This window comes from Capricornis sumatraensis, chromosome 13 (assembly GCF_032405125.1).
Source record: "Capricornis sumatraensis isolate serow.1 chromosome 13, serow.2, whole genome shotgun sequence".
NCBI lineage: Eukaryota > Metazoa > Chordata > Mammalia > Artiodactyla > Bovidae > Capricornis > Capricornis sumatraensis.
Genome location: NC_091081.1, coordinates 35790170 through 35815672, shown reverse-complemented (window position 1 = coordinate 35815672; position 25503 = coordinate 35790170). Strand labels below are relative to the sequence as shown.

The 25503-nt window shown below is 34.4% G+C and overlaps 1 protein-coding gene across 2 annotated transcripts in view; it reads left to right on the top strand.

Moving 5' to 3' along the window:
* GRIK2 (glutamate ionotropic receptor kainate type subunit 2) overlaps nucleotides 1-25503 on the top strand; it is a 723766-nt gene that overhangs the window by 436135 nt on the left and 262128 nt on the right. For both annotated transcript variants that reach the window (XM_068985543.1, XM_068985544.1), the window contains exons 7-8: nucleotides 19906-20049; nucleotides 23503-23610. In XM_068985543.1, coding sequence (XP_068841644.1) covers nucleotides 19906-20049; nucleotides 23503-23610 — 252 coding nt within the window. The remainder of the gene's footprint in view (nucleotides 1-19905; nucleotides 20050-23502; nucleotides 23611-25503) is intronic.

The following is a 25503-nucleotide window of genomic DNA, read 5'->3' as shown; positions in this document are numbered from 1 at the left end:
TGTACAGTTCTTCTGTGTATTCTTGCCACCTCTTCTTGATATCTTCTGTGTCTGTTAGGTCCATACCATTTTTGTCCTTTATCGAGCCCATCTTAGCATGAAATGTACCATTGAAATCTCTGATTTTCTTGAAGAAATCTCTAATCTTCCCCATTCTGTTGTTTTCCTCTAATTCTTTTCATTGATTGCTGAGGAAGGCTTTATCTCTCCTTGCTCTTCTTTGGAACTCTGGATTCAGATGCTTATATCTTTCCTTTTCTCCTTTGCTTTTTGCTTCTCTTCTTTTCACATCTATTTGTCTGGCCTCCTCAGACAGCCATTTTGCTTTTTTGCATTTCTTTTCCATGGTGATGATCTTGATCCCTGTAACCAGTTCAATGTCATGAACCTCTGTCCATCATTAATCAGGCACTCTGTCTATCAGATCTAGTCCCTTAAATCTATTTTCCACTTCCACTGTATAATCATAAGTGGCTATCATAATCATCTTTCTATTAGCCTCAATATTAAGAAACCTGAGAGTTACTGTAACCTCCTTTCTTCTTGTCACTACTCCTTTCATGTCCTCAATAATCAATCAATGGAAAGTCTACATCTAAATATTTCATTAGTTAATTCATTTTTCTCTTTGTCTACCATAAGGTAGCTGATTATGGAATGCATGTGTCTATTGGTGTGCGTCCTCTCTGATTTTCTTCTGACTCTAAATATGTTATGACTATATTAATGTATTATTGGGTTTCCATGGTCACTCAGTGGTGGAGAATACACCTGCCAATGCAGGAGACATGGGTTCAATCCCTGAATGGGAAGATCCCCTGGAGAAGGAAAGGACAACTCCTTCCAGTATTCTTCCCTGGGAAACGCCATGGACAGAGGAGCCTGGTGCGCTACAGTTCATGGGTCACAGAAGAGTCAGATGTGACTTAGCGGCTAAACAACCATGTACTGTTATGTAAAAATTAAAGTGAAGTCGCTCAGTCGTGTCCAACTCTCTGTGACCCCATGGAGTGTAGCCTGCTAGGCTCCTCCATCCGTGGAATTTTCCCAGCAAGACTACTGGAGTGGATTACAATTTCCTTCTCCATGGAATCTTCCAGACCCAGGCATCAAACCCCGGGTGTCCCGTATTGCAGTCAGAGGCTTTACCATCTGAGCCACCACGGAAGCACTATTATGTAAATACAAACACAGTTGGGCACATCATTTGGATTTTAATAGCTGGCATATTTTCTAGGAAGAATAGTGGAATGAATGATTCAACTATTCAGACTGTGTTTTGGTTTTAGAGAGTGCATTTGCATCCTTTTTTGCAAAAGCTACTTGGGTTAGTCTTAGAGTTATTCTGCCTAACCCAGAGGTAGAGACTTAATATACTGCTGAAAGAAGGCACATGAAAACAGAAGCAAGATATTTTTTTTTCCCCTTGAGGGAGGAAGTGTTTTCTTAGGAAATCAGCCCTTCTTGCTTCCTATCCATGGAGCAGAAATGTCCGTCTAGTCAAGGCTATGGTTTTTCCAGTGGTCATGTATGGATGTGAAAGTTGGACTGTGAAGAAGGCTGAGCACCGAAGAATTGATGCTTTTGAACTGTGGTGTTGGAGAAGACTCTTGAGGGTCCCTTGGACTGTAAGAAGATCCAACCAGTCCATTCTGAAGGAGATCAATCCTGGGATTTCTTTGGAAGGACTGATGCTAAAGCTGAAACTCCAGTACTTTGGCCACCTCATGCGAAGAGTTGACTCACTGGAAAAGACTCTGATGCTGGGAGGGATTAGGGGCAGGAGGAGAAGGGGTCGACAGAGGATGATATGGCGGGATGGCATCACTGACTTGATGGACGTGAGTCTGAGTGAACTCTGGGAGATGGTGATGGGCAGGGAGGCCTGGCGTGCTGTGATTCATGGGGTGGCAAAGAGTCGGACATGACTGAGCAACTGAACTGAACTGAACTGAACCTATTCTTCAGAGTCTATAGAAATGGCAGGCACTACCTTTAAATGAAGTTAATCTGGGTGTGTAATGATTAAAGTGACCCCTTATTTGGAAATTAGGAACATATCAAATTTAGGTTTTCTTATACATCTATTGAAGTCTGATTTCTCAAAAAAGTTCTATGGAATCCATTTTGTTTTGCATTACAAATATTGAGGCTAAATTTCAAAATGTTGAATGTGAGTTTAATTCCATTAAAATTTAAATTAAATGATTAAAACAACATTTTAAGCTATCTTTGTTTTGCAAGATGCATTGATTGGAATAAGGAGCCAAATATTAATTTATAAATGTAAAGCATTTTCAATATGAAGAAATCACTTATTTTAAGAAAATGATAGACTGGCATCATTGAAACAACATTTTACTGGTAAAATTTATATACTTATTCCACTTATGCTTAAAATGATAGCTCACTGATTTGGGACTTGATTTTAGAGAAAATTGAGAAAATCAATATTAGTAGCTAATTTTAAGACAACCCACTCCAGTATTCTTGCCTGGAGAATCCCAGGGATGAGGGAGCCTGGCAGGCTGTAATCTGTGGGGTCTCACAGAGTCGGACATGACTGAAAGCGACTTAGCAGCAGCAGCAGCAGCTATAGTATTAATTATAAATTTTTAATAATTATTCTTGAATATTTTTTCTAAATCTTATGGTTCAATATGTGATATCATTGATAATATCAAAATAATGGTCCTAAACAGGTCCTGAAATATTTAAAACCTTCCTCAAAGTCATGCTTGACATACTGTATATGTGTATTAGCCACTCAGTTGTGTCCAACTCCTGTGACTCCGTGGACTGTAGCCCACCAGGCTCCTCTGTCCATGGGATTTTCCAGGCAAGAATACTGGAGTAGGTTGCTATTCTCTTCTCCAGGGTATCTTCCCAACCCAGGGATCAAACGTGGGTCTCCTGTATTGCAGACAGATTCTTTACCCTCTGAGCCACCAGGGAAGCCCTCATATTTGATATAAATGAGCACATTTGGATTTATGTAAAATTCAATTTGGGAAAAAAGATTGGCTGTGCTTACCTCAATTATTTTTTATAACAAAGTCAGCTATACATAAATACATAAAACTACTATGTTTGTTCAAAAACATCTAGTCATGCCATATAATTGTCAAACTGTTTTTTAGGTAAATACAGCATGTCTTTCAGACCAGATGACTTCTGGGACTGTCATCTTGTAGAGCTGAGTTGCCTGCTAATCGCTTAGCTCAAGACAGAAAAAAAAGCGTATTAGTGTTTTTCCAAATGAGCCTCACACTTAGGGAGCACCACAGTAATTTTATTTAATAGCTTGGGGCTTCATTTGCAGGAAGCAGATACCATGTTAATTAACAGCACAATGCTTGTAGGAAAGCTTTAAGATATGACTTGATTAATCACTCTTTCCCTTTGATGTCCATATTTAGAAAATAACTCTTTATGTCCACTGACGCAGATGATGGCCTGACGGGTTGTTTGTAGTTGTCCAAAACGGGCAGTCTTTACAATGACAAGTCATCCAGGCAGCTCTCATCTGACAGTCTTGGGACTTGACCTTTACTTTTGGTTGAGTTTACATGCATGAAGATAAAAAATCTGTAGTGGAAAACTTTAGGGAAATTAGAAGTGGCTTGTGTAAACAGTGAGTTACCTAGAATTCAGAAGAAAATATGCTTTAAAAAAGATAATTACTGGAGTGTAGTTGATTTAAAATGTTGTGTTAGTTTCTGCTGTATAGCAGCGTGAATAAGTTATAAATATACATATATCCACTCTTAAAATTCTTTTCCCATGTAAGTCATTACAGTATACTAAATAGAGTTCCCTGTACTATACCACAGGTCCTTGTTAGTTATCTATTTTATACATAGTAGTGTGTGTATGTCAATCCCAATCTCCCAGTGTATCCCTCCCCGCCAACACTTTCCCTCTTGGTAACCATACATTTGTTTTCTATATCTGTGACTGTATTTCTGTTTTGTAAATAAGTTCATTAAACATGCTACTTTTAATAAAAACATAAAATTTGAATTTGTTTCATTAAGTCATACCTTAAAGTTATTGCAAGTTCAGTTCCAGACCACTGTTAAAGAAAAGTTATAGCAATTTTTAAATTTTCCAGTACATATAAAAGTTATGTTTCCACTATACTGTAGTCTATTAAGTGTGCAATAGCATTATGTCTAAAAATACAAAGCACAACCTTAGTCAAAATACACTTAATTGCTAAAAAATAGTAACCATTATCTGAATCTTCAGCAAACTGAAGATTTTAATCTTTTTGCAGATCATCATAGCAAGTAATAATAAGGAAAACTTCTAAATATTGTGAAAATTATGTAAATGCAACACGGGCACAAAGTGAGCAAATACCGTTAGAAGAAAATAGTACCAATAAACTTTCCGGATACAAGGTCGCCGCAAACCTACAATGTATAAAAAGCATGATATCTGCAAGGTACAATAAAGTAAAATATGCCTAAAATTCTGCTGTTTATAGGCACAACACATAATTATCCACTATCATGCATGAGTACAACTGTGCCTTAGGAGAGGTATAACCTATATTTTGTTTATGCCTAAACAATTTATATCTTAAGAATATCCATAATTGAAATTTATTCAATAGCTAAAAATGATAAAGTAGAACCTAACACTAACTCGGAAGGGTATATTCTTAGTTTAGTTTAGTTTTTTCTTCTTTTCTTTTTAAAGCAACTTGAGACTATTCCACTTTTGATTAAAACAATAAAAATAAACGCAATATCTATGTGGGTTTGTGTTTATACATCAATGGTATTGAGAATAATTACCTCAAAGTTTGGAGCATGGATGGCAGACTCTAAATGGTTTTACTGAATGTAAGCCTATATGCTATAATCCATTACAAGAGGAATATATTATTTTATAGCATGGATATCTAAATTTTAACATCTATACTTAAATGTCAATACATATAGCTCTAGACAATAATTTAATAGTTTTACAATATTCAGTTATATAACATTAATTTCTTAGCTTTGAAATTCAGGCTGCTATATTTAAAAAAAAAATTATAGATCGTGTTTTATGCATGTATTTGTATATACATCTGTGTGATCTTGTATTGTTGTTTCAATGGAGTAAAATTTCCAAAGGGAAATTGTAATGTCCCAGTTTGTGCTTGACACTGATTTCCAGATTGTTTTCCGGAATAGTATTAACTGTTTTTTCTAGCACTCAACTATAGGTACTAGCACATTATGCACCTATGTCTCATGAGGAAATTGTGATTTTTCTTACCTAGAAATTTTACTGACTCTTTCTCACCTCTGGATTGAAAAAAAAATAACTTCATGTCATCAAGAAATGAAAGCTGACTTTTCAATGATGAAAAGCTTTGGATAAAAGCTATCTTTTCAGTGATCTTTGTTTCATAGAGCCCGCTGCATTAGCTTAAGAGGAGTGGAGCTAGTCTCTAAAATAGATGTTAACTTGTGCTCTCTAGCCACTGCTATAAATAGCCACAATTGATGTCATAATGTATCATGGCTTCAGAAAAGCAGAATCTCTCAAGTGTGCCCCTTACTGGATGATTTAAGCCTCAACTCTTCAGAATCTTTTACCCACGCCATTAGATTGTTAAAGAAAATTAAATCATATCTGAAAAGTGCCTACACAATGCCATATGGTAGGAGTTGTAGAAAGTAATTAAATAACTTCTTTGTGAAGTATTTACTTTCTAACTTAAAAAGGCAAAACATCGTTCATGGGATATAGTTAAAAATCAACATAATATGCCAATGTCATAACAGATATGCTTATTACCCAGTTTTTTCATATCTAGTAAATTTCTCTCTTTTGCATTCTGGTCAAGGATAGTCCTTGTGATTCACCTAATTTCAAAGAATAAAGAAATAAAAGTAAACTTTATTCTTCTGTTTTGCATGATAGATATGTATAATAACTTTGTACTGGTTTCCTTGAGAACAAAAGCAGTTGCAAATATCTAATTATAAAAAAGTCTGTCAAATTCTGTTCAACATTTAACATAGAATTATGTTTATAATTGCAGTAATTTTCCCTTCAAAATATCTGTGGGTATTCATTCAAAGTATCTGTGGGTATTCATTAGGTGGCTTGTATTTACAAGGTGAGAAAGGAAAGAGAAGGCCCTGAAGGATATACATTTGGGGAAGAGAGGAACAGAAGGACTCAGGGTTAGGAATGCAAAGGAGCAGAAGAAATATTATTTGATGCTATGAACTCTGGAAACACAGGAGCCTACTCAGTGGTTAACAGCCTTGCACTGAGGCTCACTGTACTTACTCAGATGCCATCAGTGAGTTTTGAGTCAATGCATGCTTTATAGAACTCCTATAAATGAGCTAAGCTCAAGGATAAAGTTAAATATGGAATGCCTTTTTATTTAAGTTTTTTCCTCACAAATTTATCAAATTTCTCTTTCAACTAAGAAGGAAAACCATTTTAAGCTCTTTTATTTTCAGAATACTTAGGCTATTCTTTTTTTTACTGCCTCATCACTTCTTAAATTTCCTTTTGTTTCTTCAGATGATCATTTTTTGTGCCTTTTAAGATGTTTGTACCATCCTTTTATGGCTAATTTCTCTGTGGAAATGTTGTTACTTCTGGTTTTCCTCTGAGTCTCCCCTTCTCACCCTCTAGTCTTACTTTGGCTACAATTATTCCGTTGTAAAATCCACCAGGTGAAGTTTAGCAAACTGTCTTCTCTTCTGAGTAAAGTGATATCACCTTCACCTCTTGCTCTTTGTCTACTTTGAATTAATTTCCTCAATGGCATAGGATTCAGCATACACAGAAAAAGGTTGTAATGAAAGTCTTTTATGTCCAGGTTTGTGATTTATAATTTGTTTCATCAAGTATAAAACTAAAAAGTATAAATGTCAAGAGTTAACTGATACAGTTTAATCGGTCATTTCCAATTTTGATGTCAGTTTATTAACCTACTGACTAAAAGGGCATTGCAGAGGGTTAGTTTACATTTGGTTTCAGAGTCCTCTGATTTCTTTCTTAATAATGTCCTCAGCAGTGTACCATTAAAGTTGTTTGCTTCAGTTCACATTCTGATTGTCCCTGAACCTGTATAATTCACAGTAGGAATGGTAATGTTGACTGAGACAAGTTTTGGCAGGCAGAGTATATACATCTCACAGTTGCTCCATTTTGTATTTTTATTAGTGTAACCAATTCCCAATGCTGTAGATGTCTTAGTAGTTACCCCCAAATTTCCTACTATATTAAATGTTTCTCTACGAGGAATTAAGAATTATTAATAGAAGATAGTAATTATACATTTGGTGAATTTATTTAATGTAATTATTACATTTTCTAGTATTTGCATCTGTAATATTACATATGGCCTCTTTTGCATATATCTTCCTATTTTTCTAAATTTATATCTGTGAGTAGATAGAAGTAGTAATCACATTTTGCCTTGAGGAAATCAAAGCCTAGACCTTCATTATTCAAGATTCTTTCAATTTTAATTGCCTAAAATTCCCTGAAAATTAATTAATAGCAAAAGAAAGCATGTTGAATCTCTAGCTCATAAGTAGAAGATAATCTGTCCTCAGATAGACTTGAATCCAGTTGATTCCAGGTAATAAAGTCATAAACAAGCTAATCTCCATCACTCTGCCCCTTTTTCATTTGTATTGGTTCCGTTCTCAGACAGAGGGTGCAGAGGCACCACGAAAGTTCATATACACAGGTACAGAGCTTCAGGAGAAGGACTGTGTTTCTTTTTTGGTGGCTCCTTCAAAAGGCCTGGATTTAACTTGGCCATGCCTAAACCAGTGGTAGTTATCAATAGGCCTATAGTGCATAGAGCTAGGAGACTGGGTCAGGGAAAAACTGGGAGGGGAAAAATATTCTGCTGTAATAGGAAGAGATGGTGAGAATGCATAACAATAGAATTGCATCAACATAGTTACATTATTTTAATAAAATCATATTCTTGGTCTTCCGAGTTCCATGCTCTATTCTTTTAATCTCCTGTTTAGATCAGTTATAAGATGAACTGATATATAAAGACTCAACTTTAGGAGAACCCTTTAATATCTATTTCATTAAAGAACAAGCATATTTTAATTGTCTTGAAAGGAGATGTTAGCAATCTCAGGATGTGAACAAAGTACAGTCTTAAAAAGGACTTCTCAATGGCTCAGGGGTAAAGAATCTGCCTGTAGTGCAGAAGATGTGGGTTTGATCCCTGGGTTGGGAAGATCTCCTGGAGAAAGAAACGGACTCCAGTATTCTTTCCTAGGAAATCCCATGGACAGAGTGAGTACCTGGCAGGCTACAGTCCATAGGGTCACAAGAGTCAGACACAACATAATGACTAAACAACAACAAATAATCTTAAAAAACACACACAAAAAAACTAGTGAGAATTCTGGTTTGACTTTTCCCTTGATCCTACTATCCTTTCCAACTTCTGCTTTCTAAGCTTTCCCCCACTCCTTTTGTTTGTTGAAGCTGTAAGTGCTAATAGGAAAATCTTTCATACAATACCTACTTTCTAACATATCAATAGACAGACATTGCTCCAGACAAAATCAGATACCTCTCCTTTACCCATCATGGGGCAGTATATTAAGAATGTTGATTTGTTTGTCTAAATAATTGGCCTCTCAGTCTTATTACCCAAACTCATAATTGTGTTCGATGTTAATTACATTTTAATTATAATGTTCATTACATTTTATTATAATGTAATATTATATTATATTTATAAATGTTGAATGAGTGAATCAAACTAAAAATCACATAAAGACAAATTGAATAAAAAAAGATAATTGAGAAAGCATATGCTCATATGGGAAAAGGGATATTCATGAGACCCAAGAGTGGGCAAGCAAAGACATTTCCTTTTGGCAATAAAAACAATAATTAGTTAAATCAGTGCATTTTTAAAGTAGGAATCAACCAGGTTATTTAAAGTAGTGAAGAGATAGGAAAATTTCACGTTAAGATCTAAGGTACACTGAAATGTGAACGTGCAAATCAATTGTTATTTTTTTTCCCTCGAAGACTGAGTCCTAATCTAAGTTGATATTACTAGTGTTAACATTCTTGAGATTCTCACTTACCCCATTCTGTAATTATGACACATTTAAAAAACCTTTTTAGTTCTCACTTTTCTAAATTTATCTAATTTGATCCTTATAATGTGAGATACATCATTATTCTACTTATTTTAAAGATAAAAAAAAATGAAGCTACGAAAGATTGCATGATTTCCAATAGGGACTAATACATTACAAAGCTAAAGCTGTAAGTCCTGTTAAATTTCTGTGAAACTTTACCTTTTTTCACATTTCTATGAGAAGACTTTACCACTGAGCCACCAGGGAAGCCCCTATGAGAAGTTACTATTACAATTTTATATACAGAGTACAATATAAAAAGCTAGACTCACAAGAAGAGCACAAAAATTTGTTTTGGACACATATTGGTATGATTTATTTGGATATCATTTTATTTATTCAGAAATATCTGTATCAAGGATTTCCCTGGTGGCTCAGATAGTAAAGAATTTGCCTGCAATGCAGGAGACCCAAGTTCAGTCTCTGAGTCAGGAAGATCCCCTGGAGAAGCAAATTAGTACCCACTCCAGTATTCTTGCCTGGAGAATTCCATACACAGAGGAGCCTGGGGGGCTACAGTCCATGGGGTTACAAAGAGTCAGACACGACTGAGTGACTAACATACACACATTGATGTAAACTTCAACTTAATTCTTCAAATCATGCTTAAAATAGATCTCAACTATCATTTAATTTTTGGTTTGGGTAAATAATATATAAAGTATCAGGTTCTCAATTTTTGTAGGGATTTGAAACTAGTATTTACATGAACTCAAATTTCTGGTATACTTTTGGTTTGCATAGTCTTAGATCTCAAATTAGAAAGAATCAGTCTGTTCACAGTATAAAATCAATTTTAATTCAATATATTGAGAAAAGTAAATATAAGCAATTTTGAGGAATGTAAAATTTTTAATGTAAGAAGCTAATTTGAGCTCCAAATATCAGAATAATTGGATGCACTGGACATATGCTGGAAGTGCAGAGAATACTTCCCCTTGATATTGACTCTTCTCTAGATCAATAGCAGTTCCAAATGTAGTAAAGCAGCAGACACGGTTTAACAGGACCTAAATTATTAAGGCTAGTGCATTGTTGCTAGAGAGTTCATTAAGAATCCCATCAATACAGTGTGGTTCATGGGCGCTAGTAAGAGCTTTGTGGAACATTTTAAAAGAGAATGAGATATCTCAATGGACTGATCTTAGTGGAAAAATTTAATTAGGTAAGAATAATTACATTAGTTAAATGAAACTTTTAATTGAAAACTTGTTGGCATTTTCTAACCTGCTTCACAGCTGTTCCTTAATCATTTTATATTTAAAAACGAAGAGTTTCTCTACATGGTATTTGAGAAACATCTAAACATCTTGGAATTTGTATATAAATGTTTAAAGTACTTTAGAGAGTGTGGCAGTGAAAACAAATATTTTCTGCTTGGGAAATGGTGCATTTTAAAGATATGTGTAGGAAAGAAAGAAAATTATATAGAAAATATTTGAGATGAATATATATAATTCTTGGAAAGAATGCAAAATAGTCATCTAACGCTTTCGGAATTCTAATGTTAAAATTCCATGGACTGAATTTCTTACCTTATAAAGATATAAAGGCTTACAGAGAAATAATGTTGTTTTGTAAAATTATCTTGTTGACTGTTATTAAAGAAACTGCGTCCAGCAAGAGTTCTTGCAAGATTGAAATTGTATAATAGAAAATTTTTTAATGGAAACATTAAGAGCCAATGAAAACTCTCACTCTCAAAATTAACACTTAGATTGCCTATTCAAAATAGGTGAAATTGCTGCCACAGTTTTTGGGGTAGCTTTTAAAGCCTAAGACAGAGAGTGTTGGTTTGAGAAAACATAAACACTTACCTAAATTCACAAATTTAACAGATCCATTAATTACTCATTGCATTAATCCTAGACCAGGCCTTTTTTTTCCTTTTTTTTTTTCTGAATCCCAGCAGCACTATCATCCAATACTGTTTCCTTTTCTTAATCTTCAAAGCTTTGCTGAACTTGAATTTTCTTCCTAACTCATCAATTTGAACTCATTCTATTCTTTTCCCTTCTCTTTTCTTTATATTTCCGTTAAGCTCTTATTCCTTTTTAGCCCTCCTGGGTACCGAATGCCATACAGGTAACTACAAAAATCCATATTCCTTTTAAAGGTCTTTTACCATGCAGTTTCTGGACTCTCCTTTTTTTTCAACTAATCTTCAATACAGGCATCATTCTGGTTAGTTAAAAAAGATGAAGAACAGGCATATCTATCTATATCCTAACTGTGAAGAGGAACAAAACATGATAAAATCTTGGGATAGTTTAGTAAATGACTGAATAACAGAAGGGGCTTTAGTTTTTCTCTGCAGAGTATCAGGAAACCAAGGTGGGTTTAATGTGCATGAGAAGTTTTAACAGTAAAGTTGAAACAACAAAGAAACTATAATACAAGTATTGGCAGATTTTGTTGGATCAGGGAGGAAATGGGTAGAGGATGAACACAGACAAATGATTGAAGAAAAGTTAACTTTAATTTCTCTTATTTATATATGTGTATGAAATGTTGATATTAAAGTTTATTAAAAAAGTACACAAAGCATAAAGAATTATAGGGAGGAGATGAATAAATTAAGATTATGATTGCATTATAAAAGCCAATATAAAATCAAAATGAAAGATGAGTTTTTCTAACAGTGCAAGTGTAAACTACAGGGCACCTGAAAATTCACTTGGTTCCTGCCCCTCCTTTTACAGATGAAGAAACTGAAGACTAGAAAAAACTGCAAGGCAGATTTACCCAGGTTCACATTGCTGGTGGGTAACTATCTGTCCAACAGCAGTCCTTCAATTAGCAACAAAATTCAAGATGCTGTAATATTTTACCACTTATATTTAAATTCTAGACTTGTCAGATATTGTGTGTGTTCAGGAACTTTTTTTTTTTTTTTTTGAGCACTGAATTGTGGCATTATGTACACACCACATTTTATAGGGATCACGTTGTTGTTGTGTTAATTTCCTTCCTGCTCCTTCTCCCTCCAGAACTTGATCTGCTCTCTTGAACAGCATGAGGCCTGTTCCTTCATTTAGGCTAACAGTGGGTGCAGAAGGGTTGAAACATTGTACTTCCTAAACCGGCTCCTTATTCTGGATAGGATCCATCTTGATGAGATTACTGCTCTTCTGGCGATCGGCATCATCATCATCTAACACCTGCCTATGCACCGCGAGCCAGGGATTGTGCAAACTGCTTTAATGTATCATCTCATGCCGTCTGTGTAGTCCAGGCAGCTGCTGGTAAAGCACTCCGTTTCAGAGCAGTACAAAGAGCCGGCAACACAGTAAGCATAATGGCAGCTGCAATGTAACTGGGAGAATTGTCTCTGACAATTGGCTCCCGACTGGGTCTGAGGGCATTTCTTCTTCCATCCCTCGGTTTCGTTACCAGCCACTGTGCACCTGCTCTGTGCCGGGCAGAGCGCTGGCTGCAGTGTGCCAGCTGAATGAGCGAACACCAGCCTGCCTTCCATGTGTGACCCTCACCCTTGCTCAGAGCAGTGGCTGATTCTCTGTCCCATTTAGGTTGTGCTGATTGTACGAGGGAGCTCCAGAAGTCAGAATGTAGTCCCTTCTCTACCACCCTTAATAGTCACATCTTCTAATAGCAGAGTCAATATTTGTAACCGTTCTTCTCTTGAAACTATCTGGTTTATAAAAGTGACATTTTTTCCAACAAGGAACAGATATGGCAGATCATCAGTTTTCATTTCCAATTATAAAATAAGGAAACAAGGCAAATGGGGATTTAAGTATTTTTATTATTTGTTTTAGATAAAAGATCAAGTCAACGAAACAGCCAGGATTCATAAACTTAAACTCCATGTATTAGACCAACCAGGCTGCTCTCTGTGCTGTGCACCATACTTCAGATGGGAATTCAGCAATGAGCAAAATCTGAGATGCAGGAGTTTCAGAACAGATCTGCCACCTGCCAGCTAGCATTCAGATCTCAAAGGGGACCTGCCTGCACTTATTTAATGGAAAGATAAATGTGTTCATGAAACTGTTACTATAAATTCATTTAGAAACGGGACAGAGGCTGCACTCACATTCCTCCCAGATTTGAGCTGCTGACAGATTTGGTTCACTGTACCTCTGGGAGGGAATACATTCTAGCTAGATGGCAAAGTGTGATTGTTATTCAGAGCTTCCTAAAGCCTATTCTTTTATGGTGTAAATGAACTTTTGGGTTGAATCATCAACTTATTGAAAAATGCTTTTATACATGCCCGTAGTAAAAAAGTGTGGATGAAGCAATATATGGAATACTGTGCATGGTTTTCTGAAGAGAGATATGATTATTATACAAAAGGTGTTTGTCTAGAAAAGAAGATAAATGTGAAAAAGTGTAAAGAATTTTATTAAAAGTAGAATAGTCAAGAAGAAAAGAAGATACAGATCAGTGATCCTTCATTTGTGAGAATTCTAGATATCTATAGAATAAAATGAAATCTACAAACAATCTTCCCAGAAAAATGCATGATCAGTTTCTTAATAGCTGTATTAGAGTAAAATTGATGTATTGTAGTTGCCATATTTAAGCTGTATAACTTGATAGGTTTTGACCTAAGTATACGCTCATATAAGCATCACTACAATCAGGATATGGTGATACTCTTAATATTAGTCACATATTATATATGTAACATACATATATATATATATATACTTTATATATATCATGTATCACATCTCTCTTTAGTTACATTTAAATGTAAATTTTTAAATGCAATATTGGGTGTGTTTGGAGCCCAGATCAAGAGCCCAACTATGTAAAAAGTGCTTAAGCAGAAAGACATTGTCATAAATGTAAATCTGCTGGCATAATACAGAAAATAAATTGAAAAATGCTGTTTTACAACTTCTCCCAGGCAAAACTCAATGGAATGCCCAAAAGCGTTATATCCTAGGGGACAGAGCATTCCAAAAGGCTGACTCCCAATTGGGAAGAAAGGTAAATACCTTTGGTAGCTTTTGTGAAAAGAAGTCTTTAGTGTATTTAGTGTATTGAAGAGATTTAATACAGTGATGTTTGCTTCTATGATCCTGTGTAGTTCAAAACTGCTCATTTCTAACTAATTGCTTCATCCCTCATGCAAATAAAAGCTTTGTTTTAATTTTTTATAACTCTAGAACATCTATCCCACAACTTTACAAAGAAAATGTTTAATGATGATGATTATAGTGATCAGAAACTGAAATAACATATGCACTTCCCATGGACATGCTTGGTAATTAGCACTTTGTATCAGAGTCTTCTGTAAATGAAATTTAAGTACATAGAAATATTTTAGCTTTTCACAGAATCCATTAATATTCCTGTTTTTATTATTTGAAATGTTTCAATCACATATCCTAAATCAAAAGTATTTAGCAATGGTAATTATCATTTTGAAAGCATCTAATCTGTCTGAGTTTTCAATTATTTAAAAATATGCACTGGACTTTTTCCAAGCATAAAAGAAATGTAGGCATATGTACATCTCACTGTTCCTTCGATGCTTTACAGTCTCATCAGACATGAGGCTACTTGAAATAGATGAAAAAAGTACAGGGTGACTAAACCAATTTCTGTGGCAATAGCTCAACCATAGAAATTAGCATTCATCACTCTTCCACCTGCATCTCCGTTACACACTCCATGCCTAAAAGTAATTAGACTGGGTATAAGATAAACCCAGCAATAAGTTAGGGAGATGGTTAATGCATATTTATAATATATGAGAAGGCACTTGTGATCTTTTCAAGCCATTCATTTAAAAAGATCACTGTTGTTTTACTGAAATGTGTAGGACTATATTGCACAGTTTTAAAGGTTTGCAAAACAAGTTTCTGGATGATGGACATGCTTTGTAGGTTAACTAATTTATTTTGGAAAGAAAAAGTTCCAACTCCAGTCTAATCTGAGATAGGACCTCAAGAGGGCTTGTATAGCTATTGACAGATGCTTGACCTAGCAGTGAAATAGGGAGGGCTGCACTTGGATCTGACTGTACGTACCTAGACTGCACTTCCTTCTGGGCTATATTCCCAGGGTGAACAGATATTCTAACTTTCCACACAATAAGTATGATCTATTTATATATAAGTAATTATACCTGAAAGAGAGAAAATAGGATAAACTGTTTTGTCTTCCTTGCTGATTTTTTTTTTTTCTCTCTGCCTAGCTTTTGTCTTAGCAGTTTAAGATCTAAATAACTACAACTTTTTCTAACCCTCTCCTATGGATTTTAATAACCAGATTGTACACATACTCTATTTTAATTGATTTGGTTAATTCACATTTATGTTTATGTAGCTGAAGATTTTTTTCGAGGTAGCTGTGATGTGTAAGGAAAAAAAAAAAATTGACCTGGAAGACAAACAAACTTTTGTTTGAATCTCAGCTCAGAGACGTGCTTTATGGGACATAAATTTCTGGTTTCAGCAGGATCTCCAGAAAGATGAGATCCACGGCTGTCCCTTTCCCTTCTATTGCCTGTCATAGTTTCAGTGGGAATTTGGTTTAAGGGAGGTAATTGGTTATGGTAATTAGGACAGTGGTTTCAAGAATTAGACTGTGTCTGAATCTTGTTTTTAAAATCTTTTGTCTGAGTCTTATTTCTGCCAATCTTGTTATGATAGTTTGGAGGGTCGTTCTAAGAGCTAAGTTTTGGCTGAGTTTCTTTTCTCAAGGTGATGAGACCTTGAGAGGATTACTTCAAACTTGCTAATCTTCAGTTTTCTCTTCTCTGATAAAAGTAGTATCAACTAAAATATAGGGTCTACACGAAGTACGTGTGAAGAAATTGACACAGTTGTGTGGCATAGAGTAAGTGTGCAATGTAGCTTGTTAGTAACATTATTAAAATATTGACAAAGTAATGAACCCGTGTATCTCCTCCATTTTTCTCCTCTTCTCTTCTGCTCCTCCTATCTTTCCTCGTATTTTCCCTCTAGAGAAGAGTCAAAGCAAAGGATTATAGAGTCAACATGAGAGAGTGGAAGCCTTAGCCAGAACAGCTCAATAAAACTCTACAGTTTAGAGTTGGAAGTAGAGATGCCTCTTCAGCATAATCTTAAAAGATAGTCTTGGACCTTTGCCTAGTGAAAATCTACTGAGCAGCAACTGTATAGAACAAATCTACTTCTTTCACAACCTCGTTCCTGGTTAATACTAACCTTCTAACTAACCTATTATTGACTCAATCTCATACATTATTGTATTTATTTTTTGTGAATTTATATTTACCAGTTCTCCACAATCTATTTTCCTTACTTTATAGTGAATTTTCATTATGTAAATATTTACTGTTTATCAAAAATTATATATATATTAATGTATTCAAGTACTTATTGATGTTTCTTATATTTTGAAAATTTAAATTGTTTTCCTTTATTCAAAGTTGAACACTGAACAAAAACTAGAGAGAAGGATGTAACCTCTGGGTAGTATTTTTAGATTTAAATCCAGCTCCATCTCTACATGCTATGATTTTCAAACCAGTTGTTTAACTGTCCTCTACGTTAACTTCCTATTTTATACAGGAATTAAATTCATCAGTGAATTTCCAACTGCATGATGGTCATAAGAATTAAAGGCAATGATTTAGGGCAAGTGCCTCACACAAAGTAAATACTGAGTGAACATTACTAATGTTACTAAATTAAGGCAAATTGTCAAGTATATGCATTCTTGTGAAAATAAGAAAAACATTTTTGATAAGCTGGAGCTTTCTCAAAATTTTTCAAAGTTGAAAGAATTTACATATGTACAGTTTTGTGAAGAAGATAGTAAAGTTAAGTCTGACAGGATAACAAGTCTAAATGGAAAACAATTCCATATTATCACATAAAGCAACTAGTTTAAAAGTAGGATGAAAAAAGCACCCTAAGCAGATGAAAATATAGAAAGTAGTTTCAGAAGTTCTGTTTATTACTTTATAATAAATCAACATACTTTAAACTGGAAATTCAAGAAAATATTTAAACAGCAACTTTTTAACTATGATTTTTCTCTAATACTTATCTTTACCTTATAGCTTAATAAATATTGTTTCCTTTTTGTAATTACATTTAAAATCACAGGTCTTAAATGGTTTTATTGTCATCTAGTATACACTGTGATCCAGAAGCTGAAATTATGTACCAAAAATCATTTTCAAATTTTTAATTAGGTAAAATTCTTTCCTAGTGTTATCATTAATAGATAAGGTTACTATTCTAGAATTTTCATATAGGTCACATAAGATCATATATCTTCCCTGGTGGCTCAAAGGTTAAAGCGTCTGCCTCCAATGCGGGAGACTCGGGTTTGATCCCTGGGTCGGGAAGATCCCCTGGAGAAGGAAATGGCAACCCACTCCAGTATTCTTGCCTGGAGAATCCCATGGACGGAGAAACCTGGTAGGCTACCGTCCACGGGGTTGCAAAGAGTCGGACACGACTGAGTGGCTTCACTTACTTAAGATCATATAAGGCAGTAAGTCCCAGCAGGATAGCAGGATCATCATAGATTGTGTTCTTTTAGCTATTGTATGACAAAATTTCATCTTGGAAATAATTCCAATGGTATTTAGTAAACCTCTATCTTAAAAAAAAAAAAAAAAACAAACTGTAAAAAATAAAGAAAAAGGAGAAAAATATAAATTTTACTCACTGCTATCTCCCAAGAGTAATCAGTAGTATCATTTTAGTGTATTTTCTTCACTTTAATTTCGTTTATTGTTATTCACATAATATGCCCAGTGTGATGCTGAAGAATACTTTCTATGACCAATGAGGCTGTTTGAATCTGGGCCTCTCCACTTCTTAGTTGTATGACTTTGTTAGTTACATAACATCTCTCAGCCTTAGTTTCATTATTTGCAAAATGGATACAATATCAGTATTTTTGTTAAATTATTATTGTGAGAAATAAGTTAAATAGCATATATGTTAAATACACAAATGCTGGAAATACAGTTCTGTATAATCTGTTTTCACACTTAGCTTTATATCACATGCAGTTTCTCATCTAAATGATTATTTTTTAAAACATGATTTTTAATGGTTATATAAAGTATCATTGTGATTTTCCATTTCCTTATTGTGAACATTTATTGATTTATACTGTTTGTTATTTATTAAAACAAATACTGTGTGTAGCTTTTGTTCTTATCTTTTATTTTCTCAGGGCAAATTCCAGAAAGAGAAATTGCTGAGCTAAAAAGAACATGGATATTTAAAAAATTCCCTTGTGGTGCAACTTGCAAAATTGCCCTTTATCTTCTCTCTAGTAGTCTCTTAAAGTGTTCATATCTCTATACATTTGTTGATTGTGACTTTTAAAAAATTCATTTTATTTTAAAATCAAACATATCTTTCATATCTTGTTAACTTTTTTTATAACCACCAGTGTGGTGTATGAGATATGTCCTCTGAGTGTTAACTCAGGCCAAAGATAAATATCAGCCTGATCCTCAGGCTCATGATATGTGCCTGTATCAACACCACTCCTCTAGTTTTCACTCTGCAGCCATCAATGTGCGAAAGTAGTCAGCTGGTATTTACCAAACGAAGGTTATGAATCTGAGCTATATTCCCCAAAGATTTATGAACTATAAAATGGTATTATTATTATGTTCTGTCATCGCACTGGGCTCTTTAGCCGCCTTCCATTTTATGTGGTTAAGTTCCTGAGGATCCATTTGCATGAAAGCTACTGTGTGTACTCATTTCGTATTGTATTGTGGCAAACGCTATAATCTACAGGGTTCCTATTCATTTTGGAATTCATTTCACAGCTCACTAATTGTGTGAATGAGAAGAGGAAATATATGCTTTTATTCCAAAGCATGCCAAGCAGATGGCCCAAAGTTCATTGCTACCCTCATTGTCAGCGTGGCTCTCTTCTGTAGGTAGTGAGCCTGGCATAGATCCGTCAAACACAATGTGAGGGTCCATTTAACAGAGCATTTGACAGTTCCTGAGCCTCTGGTTTGTTATGACTTATAAACAGTTTATTTTTTATCATTCACCTCTAATGTGGCCAGTCATTTGAGCAGGTGCAAACACAGTAGAATTCATATTCATTTTGCTTGAGAAGCCAAAATGAACTTTTATTCATATGGAAATTTGGGGAAAAGAAAACAGTACAGGGGATTAAGCTTAGTTTCTTGAAAAGGGATTAACACATGTATTGAGATTCAAAACTGTATCATCATTTCTGAGACTGAACCTTTTGAAAAGCTGAATTGCAAGAAAAATTAGGGTTTATCTTTAAGCTTTTTAGGTAAATCTCTTCAAATCTCTTTCTTTCTATGAAAGGAAATTATTTACTCATTTACTTTTATACACAATATGTAATTTAAGGAACCATTAAAATGCTCATATTTGCATTCCTTGTGTATGTGCACACACACACATGTGTATAGAGGAACAGAGTAAGCTAGAGACAAAGGGTGGGACAAAAAATGAAATAATGCATGTCTGCACACATTTCCTACTTAAGCAGAGACAGTGGGATGATATGAAATTATGTTATCACTTCAGGAAAGGGAGGGTATGTCAGATGTGCTAATGGAGCCCATGAAGGGATTTGATCACAGTAGCTTCTTTAAGAGAACCACAGCATGTGGAAATATTGTTTTCTCCCTTACATGAAGAAAAACTGGATATTTATTTCTCTCACTGGTTCTTTATCTCTACTTACAAACCTGCTATCATGGGTTTCCCATGTTGTATTGACGCCACTTTTCCTTTTCTCTCATTTTAAGACTGATGCTGCTCTCATGTATGACGCTGTGCACGTGGTGTCTGTGGGTGTCCAGCAGTTTCCCCAGATGACAGTCAGCTCCCTACAGTGCAATCGACACAAACCCTGGCGCTTTGGGACCCGCTTCATGAGCTTAATTAAAGAGGTGAGTCAGGAGAAGTGCCTCTGCTCTGTCTCGCTTGTCCTCAAGTTGAATGAATTGAGATTATTGCAGTTTCCCTCTCAGGTAATCTTTTACTTGTATCTTTTAATTAAGCTTTCTTATTTTTCCCATACAAGCAAAATTAGCATTATTACTAAATAATATGGAAGAAAGGGAAAAATTACATGATAAATAAATGAATTTCTACAAAACATCTACGATTGTGTGAACAGATGAGAATCATATGATTTATGACATGTTTGCCCCTCACCTTTAGGAATCTTTATGTATGTTGTTGTGTTGCTCAGTCATATCTGATTGTGTTATTTTTCATTTATGTGGAAAAATAGATATTTAAAGAATATCTGTAACATAGATCATAAAATATGCAATGAATTTTTAACTTGAATGCCCTTTGCACGACACTAAATTACACTCAATTTGTACATTTTCAAGAATTACTTTTTAGAGCTATGGTTGCTGAGTATAACATCTAGTTATTTTAATTGTATTAGCATTAACATAAAACAAAATATATAGTCATAAAAGTGCAAAGTTTACTTCATGTTGCATAGTATAACCATTTTTATGGCAATGTATCATTTCTAATTATATCTATTACAGTTTAAGACCAAGTATGCTCATTAATTCAGTTCAGTTCTGTCGCTCAGTCATGTCCGACTCTTTGCGACCCCATGAATCACAGCACGCCAGACCTCCCTGTCCATCACCAACTCCGGGAGTTCACTCAAACTCACGTCCATCGAGTCCGTGATGCCATCTAGCCATCTCATCCTCTGTTGTCCCCTTCTCCTCCTGCCCCCAATCTCTCCCAGCATCAGAGTCTTTTCCAATGAGTCAACTCTTCACATGAGGTGGCCAAAGTACTGGAGTTTCAGCTTTAGCATCATTCCTTCCAAAGAACACCCAGAGCTAATCTCCTTTGGAATGGACTGGTTGGATCTCCTTGCAGTCCAAGGGACTCTCAAGAGTCTTTGCCAACACCACAGTTCAAAAGCATCAATTCTTCAGCACTCAGCTTTCTTCACAGTCCAACTCTCACATCCATACACGACCACTGCTTATAGTAAGGATAAAAAGGGAGAATTTTTAAATATCATACACAAACATGCAAACTCACACATTTACTTCACATACATATTCTTCCTATTCATCTTCTCATGAAGGAAATACCTTTGTCAGCTAAGGATATTTTTTATTTGATACAGCAGTTTTTTATTTTTTATTAAAGTGTATTTGACTTATGAGTTTTTATATGAAAGGTTAACTATGAATATTTAATCTTCACTATAAAAAGTCACAACTGTTATTACCATATAGAAGATTTTTCATTTATTGCTTAAAGGAAATCATCAGCTCATCATAGAATAAATTATTTATCATGAAAATAAAAGTGCACACAGAATCATAATTAAGAATCATCAGGACCTTGGCAAAGAATATTCGTGAGTTCCTTGTCTAATTATTACTGAACTCTGAGTAGGTGGAATGATATTCCTGTAACAGTATATTGTTCTCTTATTACTCCACATTCTGCATTTACTTCTGGTGTAAAACTAAGTCTCAGAAGATTGCTAACATAGCACACTGGTTTGGCTAGTTGAAGAAGAGCTTTTTCTGAATGAAGCACTTGACAATTGAGACATGTGTCAAACAGCCCTGTAAGAAACTGAATTCGCTATTGTATTCATTGGAGGGTGTTATTGAGGATCTTGTCCACTAAATCACATAGGGTCTCTCTTATGAAGACCAAAAAGAGAGATTTCTGTCAGGTTTCAGTACTGGGAAAAGCTGTTTCTCCTGAGTAATTGATGTGTCTTAAATTACGGGTCTTGTATCTTGTATTTTCTTCATATTTTCTTCTTTGCTTTGGTTGCTGGAAAGTTCAGAATTTAATTTGTGATTGGTTTTATTAGTTGCACAATTTCATTGATGTACATTTCCCTGTGCTTTCTTTAACCCAGATTTCTTTGACTATTCGCAACTTCTTCTGTACTTCTTGATCCCATTTCTTATTTTTATACTCTATAGATTTTTGTTCACTGCCCACAATTATTTTCTTTGGAAAAAATTAAGTTAAAAAATGTTTTCTTTCCTTACTGGACAACTGTTGACACATGGTAACCTCAAGGATGCCCTTTTGCAATATGCACTGAGATATGTATTATAGTTTTTTTAAAAATTTACTTATAATTTATTAGCCTAAAATGGTTTTAGAATTTCTACATATAAGTATCCAAGGAACACATGGAGCCTAAGGAATGTAGTAATAATTATATCCATTTGTAATACTTATTGAAATGTTACCCTTTACTGGGTTTTACCTCTTTTGAGTCTCAATATATATTCAAACATAATTATGAGTATATGTTACATTATTTAAAAATTTCACATGTAACTATTTTTCCAAGCGGTTTGCAAATGACATATATAACATCTAATTTGGACTATATAGCCAGCAGAATGAGAAATCTTTTTGTATTAAAAAGCCTAGATATTTGCACACTCTTGAGGGATAATCCATTGTGTATCTAGATATTCTCACCTCTTTCTACCTGAAAAGATGCTCCTATAGGAAGTGTACATTGATGTGCAGTAATTTCGATACATTTCTCCCAGTATCACACAGGGTAAAATAAAGCAATGTTGATTATTCTAAGTATAAAGTGTATGATTGAAGTAATATAACAAAATGTTTTCTAGATTCAGTTTCTTTAATTGTAATAAAATATTTATTTTGTATTAGTTTGATGTTAGGAGGAGTATTTTGTAATAGTATTTCTAGTTGTAATCCCCCGGAGAAGGCGATGGCATCCTACTCCAGTACTCTTGCCTGGAAAATCCCATGGACGGAAAAGCCTGATAGGCTACAGTCCATGGGGTCACGAAGAGTCGGACACGACTGAGCGACCTCACTTTCACTTTTCATTTTCATGCATTGGAGAAGAAAATGGCAACCCACTCCAGTGTTCTTGCCTGGAGAATCCCAGGGATGGCGGAGCCTGGTGGGCTGTCGTCTATGGGGTCGCACAGAGTCGGACACGACTGAGGCGATTTAGCAGCAGCAGCAGCAGTTGTAATCCCCAGTGAGATATTTACTATTTCAAGTTCTCACTTTGCTGGAAGAGCTTTGCTGTTTACAATATAAGCCACAAGTTTCTCATAAAGGAAGTTTATACCTGGCAAACGCAGTATTTAAAATGAAAAATTTACAATAAATTTTTCCTGAGACTTGGATAGCATATTTGGAAGAAACATCCTTCAAGGTTCAGAAGATAATAAAATGATAAATATTAAAAATGGGCAGCAATGTAAATTTATGAGAAGTAACAAAAATAGTGTTTCTTTTTCCTTGTACAAAAAAAGGTTTATCTTCTCATCCTTTACATATTTAATAATCTATGGTTTTTGTTTGTTTGTTGGTTTTCCTCACAGGCACATTGGGAAGGCCTCACAGGAAGAATAACTTTCAACAAAACCAATGGTTTGCGAACAGATTTTGATTTGGATGTGATCAGCCTCAAGGAAGAAGGTCTGGAAAAGGTACTTGAAACATTCAGTTTATTTACTTTAATTATTAAATAAACATATCCTAATGAAGAAATAAATATTTCCTGTTGTAGTCACATTTCATTGACTTTTAAATTTATTGAGTAACTCTAAGAAATTTGTTCTCAATTCATTATATTGGACATAATAATTGGCAATTAGAACTCAAGGATAAAGATGTCTTTTAAGATATTTTATGTTTTTATTTTCTCATCAGGTTTTTCTGATTCTCTGCATATAATGTATGTAATCTTAATTTAATGTAAGGTATACTAATGTATTAATATAATCCTAATTAGCTATAAGATATAATTAGAAGATATTTGGTATAGTATGAGTCTTTGAATATGTAGCTTATAATTACATGTGCCTGCATAGTAGACTTTCCCACTTAGAGCAGACCATATAAAACGATTAAATACTAAAACATGTTTCCACTGCTGGGTCATATTCAAGAGAAATGTCTGAATTAATGTGCACAAGTAAATTAGATATGAACATGAATGCTACACATTACACTGACTCTGTCTTCCTTGATTTTATTTATACAACTGAGGTGATGTACAGAGTTTGGGTGTGTGTGTTCTACTTTTAGAACATTTTAATAGAAGTTCACTTATATTTTTTAATATATGTATTTTAGATATTTTTTGATGGATTTATTGAAAGCTATGAATTAAAATAGATATTTTGATAAGAACTTTAGGAAAAAAGTTTGAGATAATACTACTTTAAAGATATTGTTATATTTCATCTAACAATTGAACATGGAACATCACTCATAGATGGAAACTAAAGAAGGAAATTGAATCAACAGAAGGGGTCTTTTAGCCTGAAATTAAACAATATATATATAAATGTTGATTAAATGATGTAGGAGAGAGAAAACACATATTTTTAATGTCACCAAGACAAGTATATCATGATGAATTGATGAGTAAAATTAATAGGAGTATTACCTCTTTTCATTGAGAGTTTGGTCGTATCCTTTGTCAAGACCATGCAAAATCAGGAATCTTATAATAAACTGAAACTAAAATATTCGTGAGACTATCACTTCCTAATTACCTTGCTTCCAAGGTTGAGAACATCAGTTGATACCCAAGGCTGGAATTGATAACAGTGAAGTGCAGTCAGCTCATATGGACTAATCTCAGTATTTACTGGGAATGCTATTACCTTATTCTTTGGAAGTACTCAGGTCACTAGGATGAGCCTCAAGCATTAGTTATATTTCAACACATTAACATAAAAATGGTGATGCTCTTCATGTTACCACAGACCCAGTCCTATTTTAGACTCAAAGAAAATATTAGAGGTTTCTTTAGGCTTAAATGTAAATTATAGAAATACCCTGAATGTAATAGTTACCAGGTATATGTTATGATCTATCCTATTGGTAAGCAGAGTATAATAATGTGAGTTATACATGTTGCCTTGACATTTCATTGGTATTTTGTGTTCTTATCTGAAATTTGAAAATTTGTTTTGATAAATTAATTACATGTAGTCCTTATCCTTAAGAGGCTCAAGAGGCTCTTTATATAGAATGATCAGGTAACAAACATTTGTAAGTAAATACAGTGGAAAATCTGTTTCAAGCTTCAAAAGAGTAATAAAAGAATATTTCTGATAAGAGTATAATTAAGTATATCATAGCACACAAGATTCTTAGAATTATCTTAGAACGGAGAATTTATAGATTAGTAGAAATTGAATAATTTCAAAAAGATGTAATAATATAGGAAAGACATGCATAATGTTTCATTTGATCATATATATATATATATATATATATACACATGTATGTATATGTACACAGTCTTACCTGGTTGCTCAGCTGGTAAAGAATCAACCTGCAATGCAAGAGACCCCAGTTTGATTCCT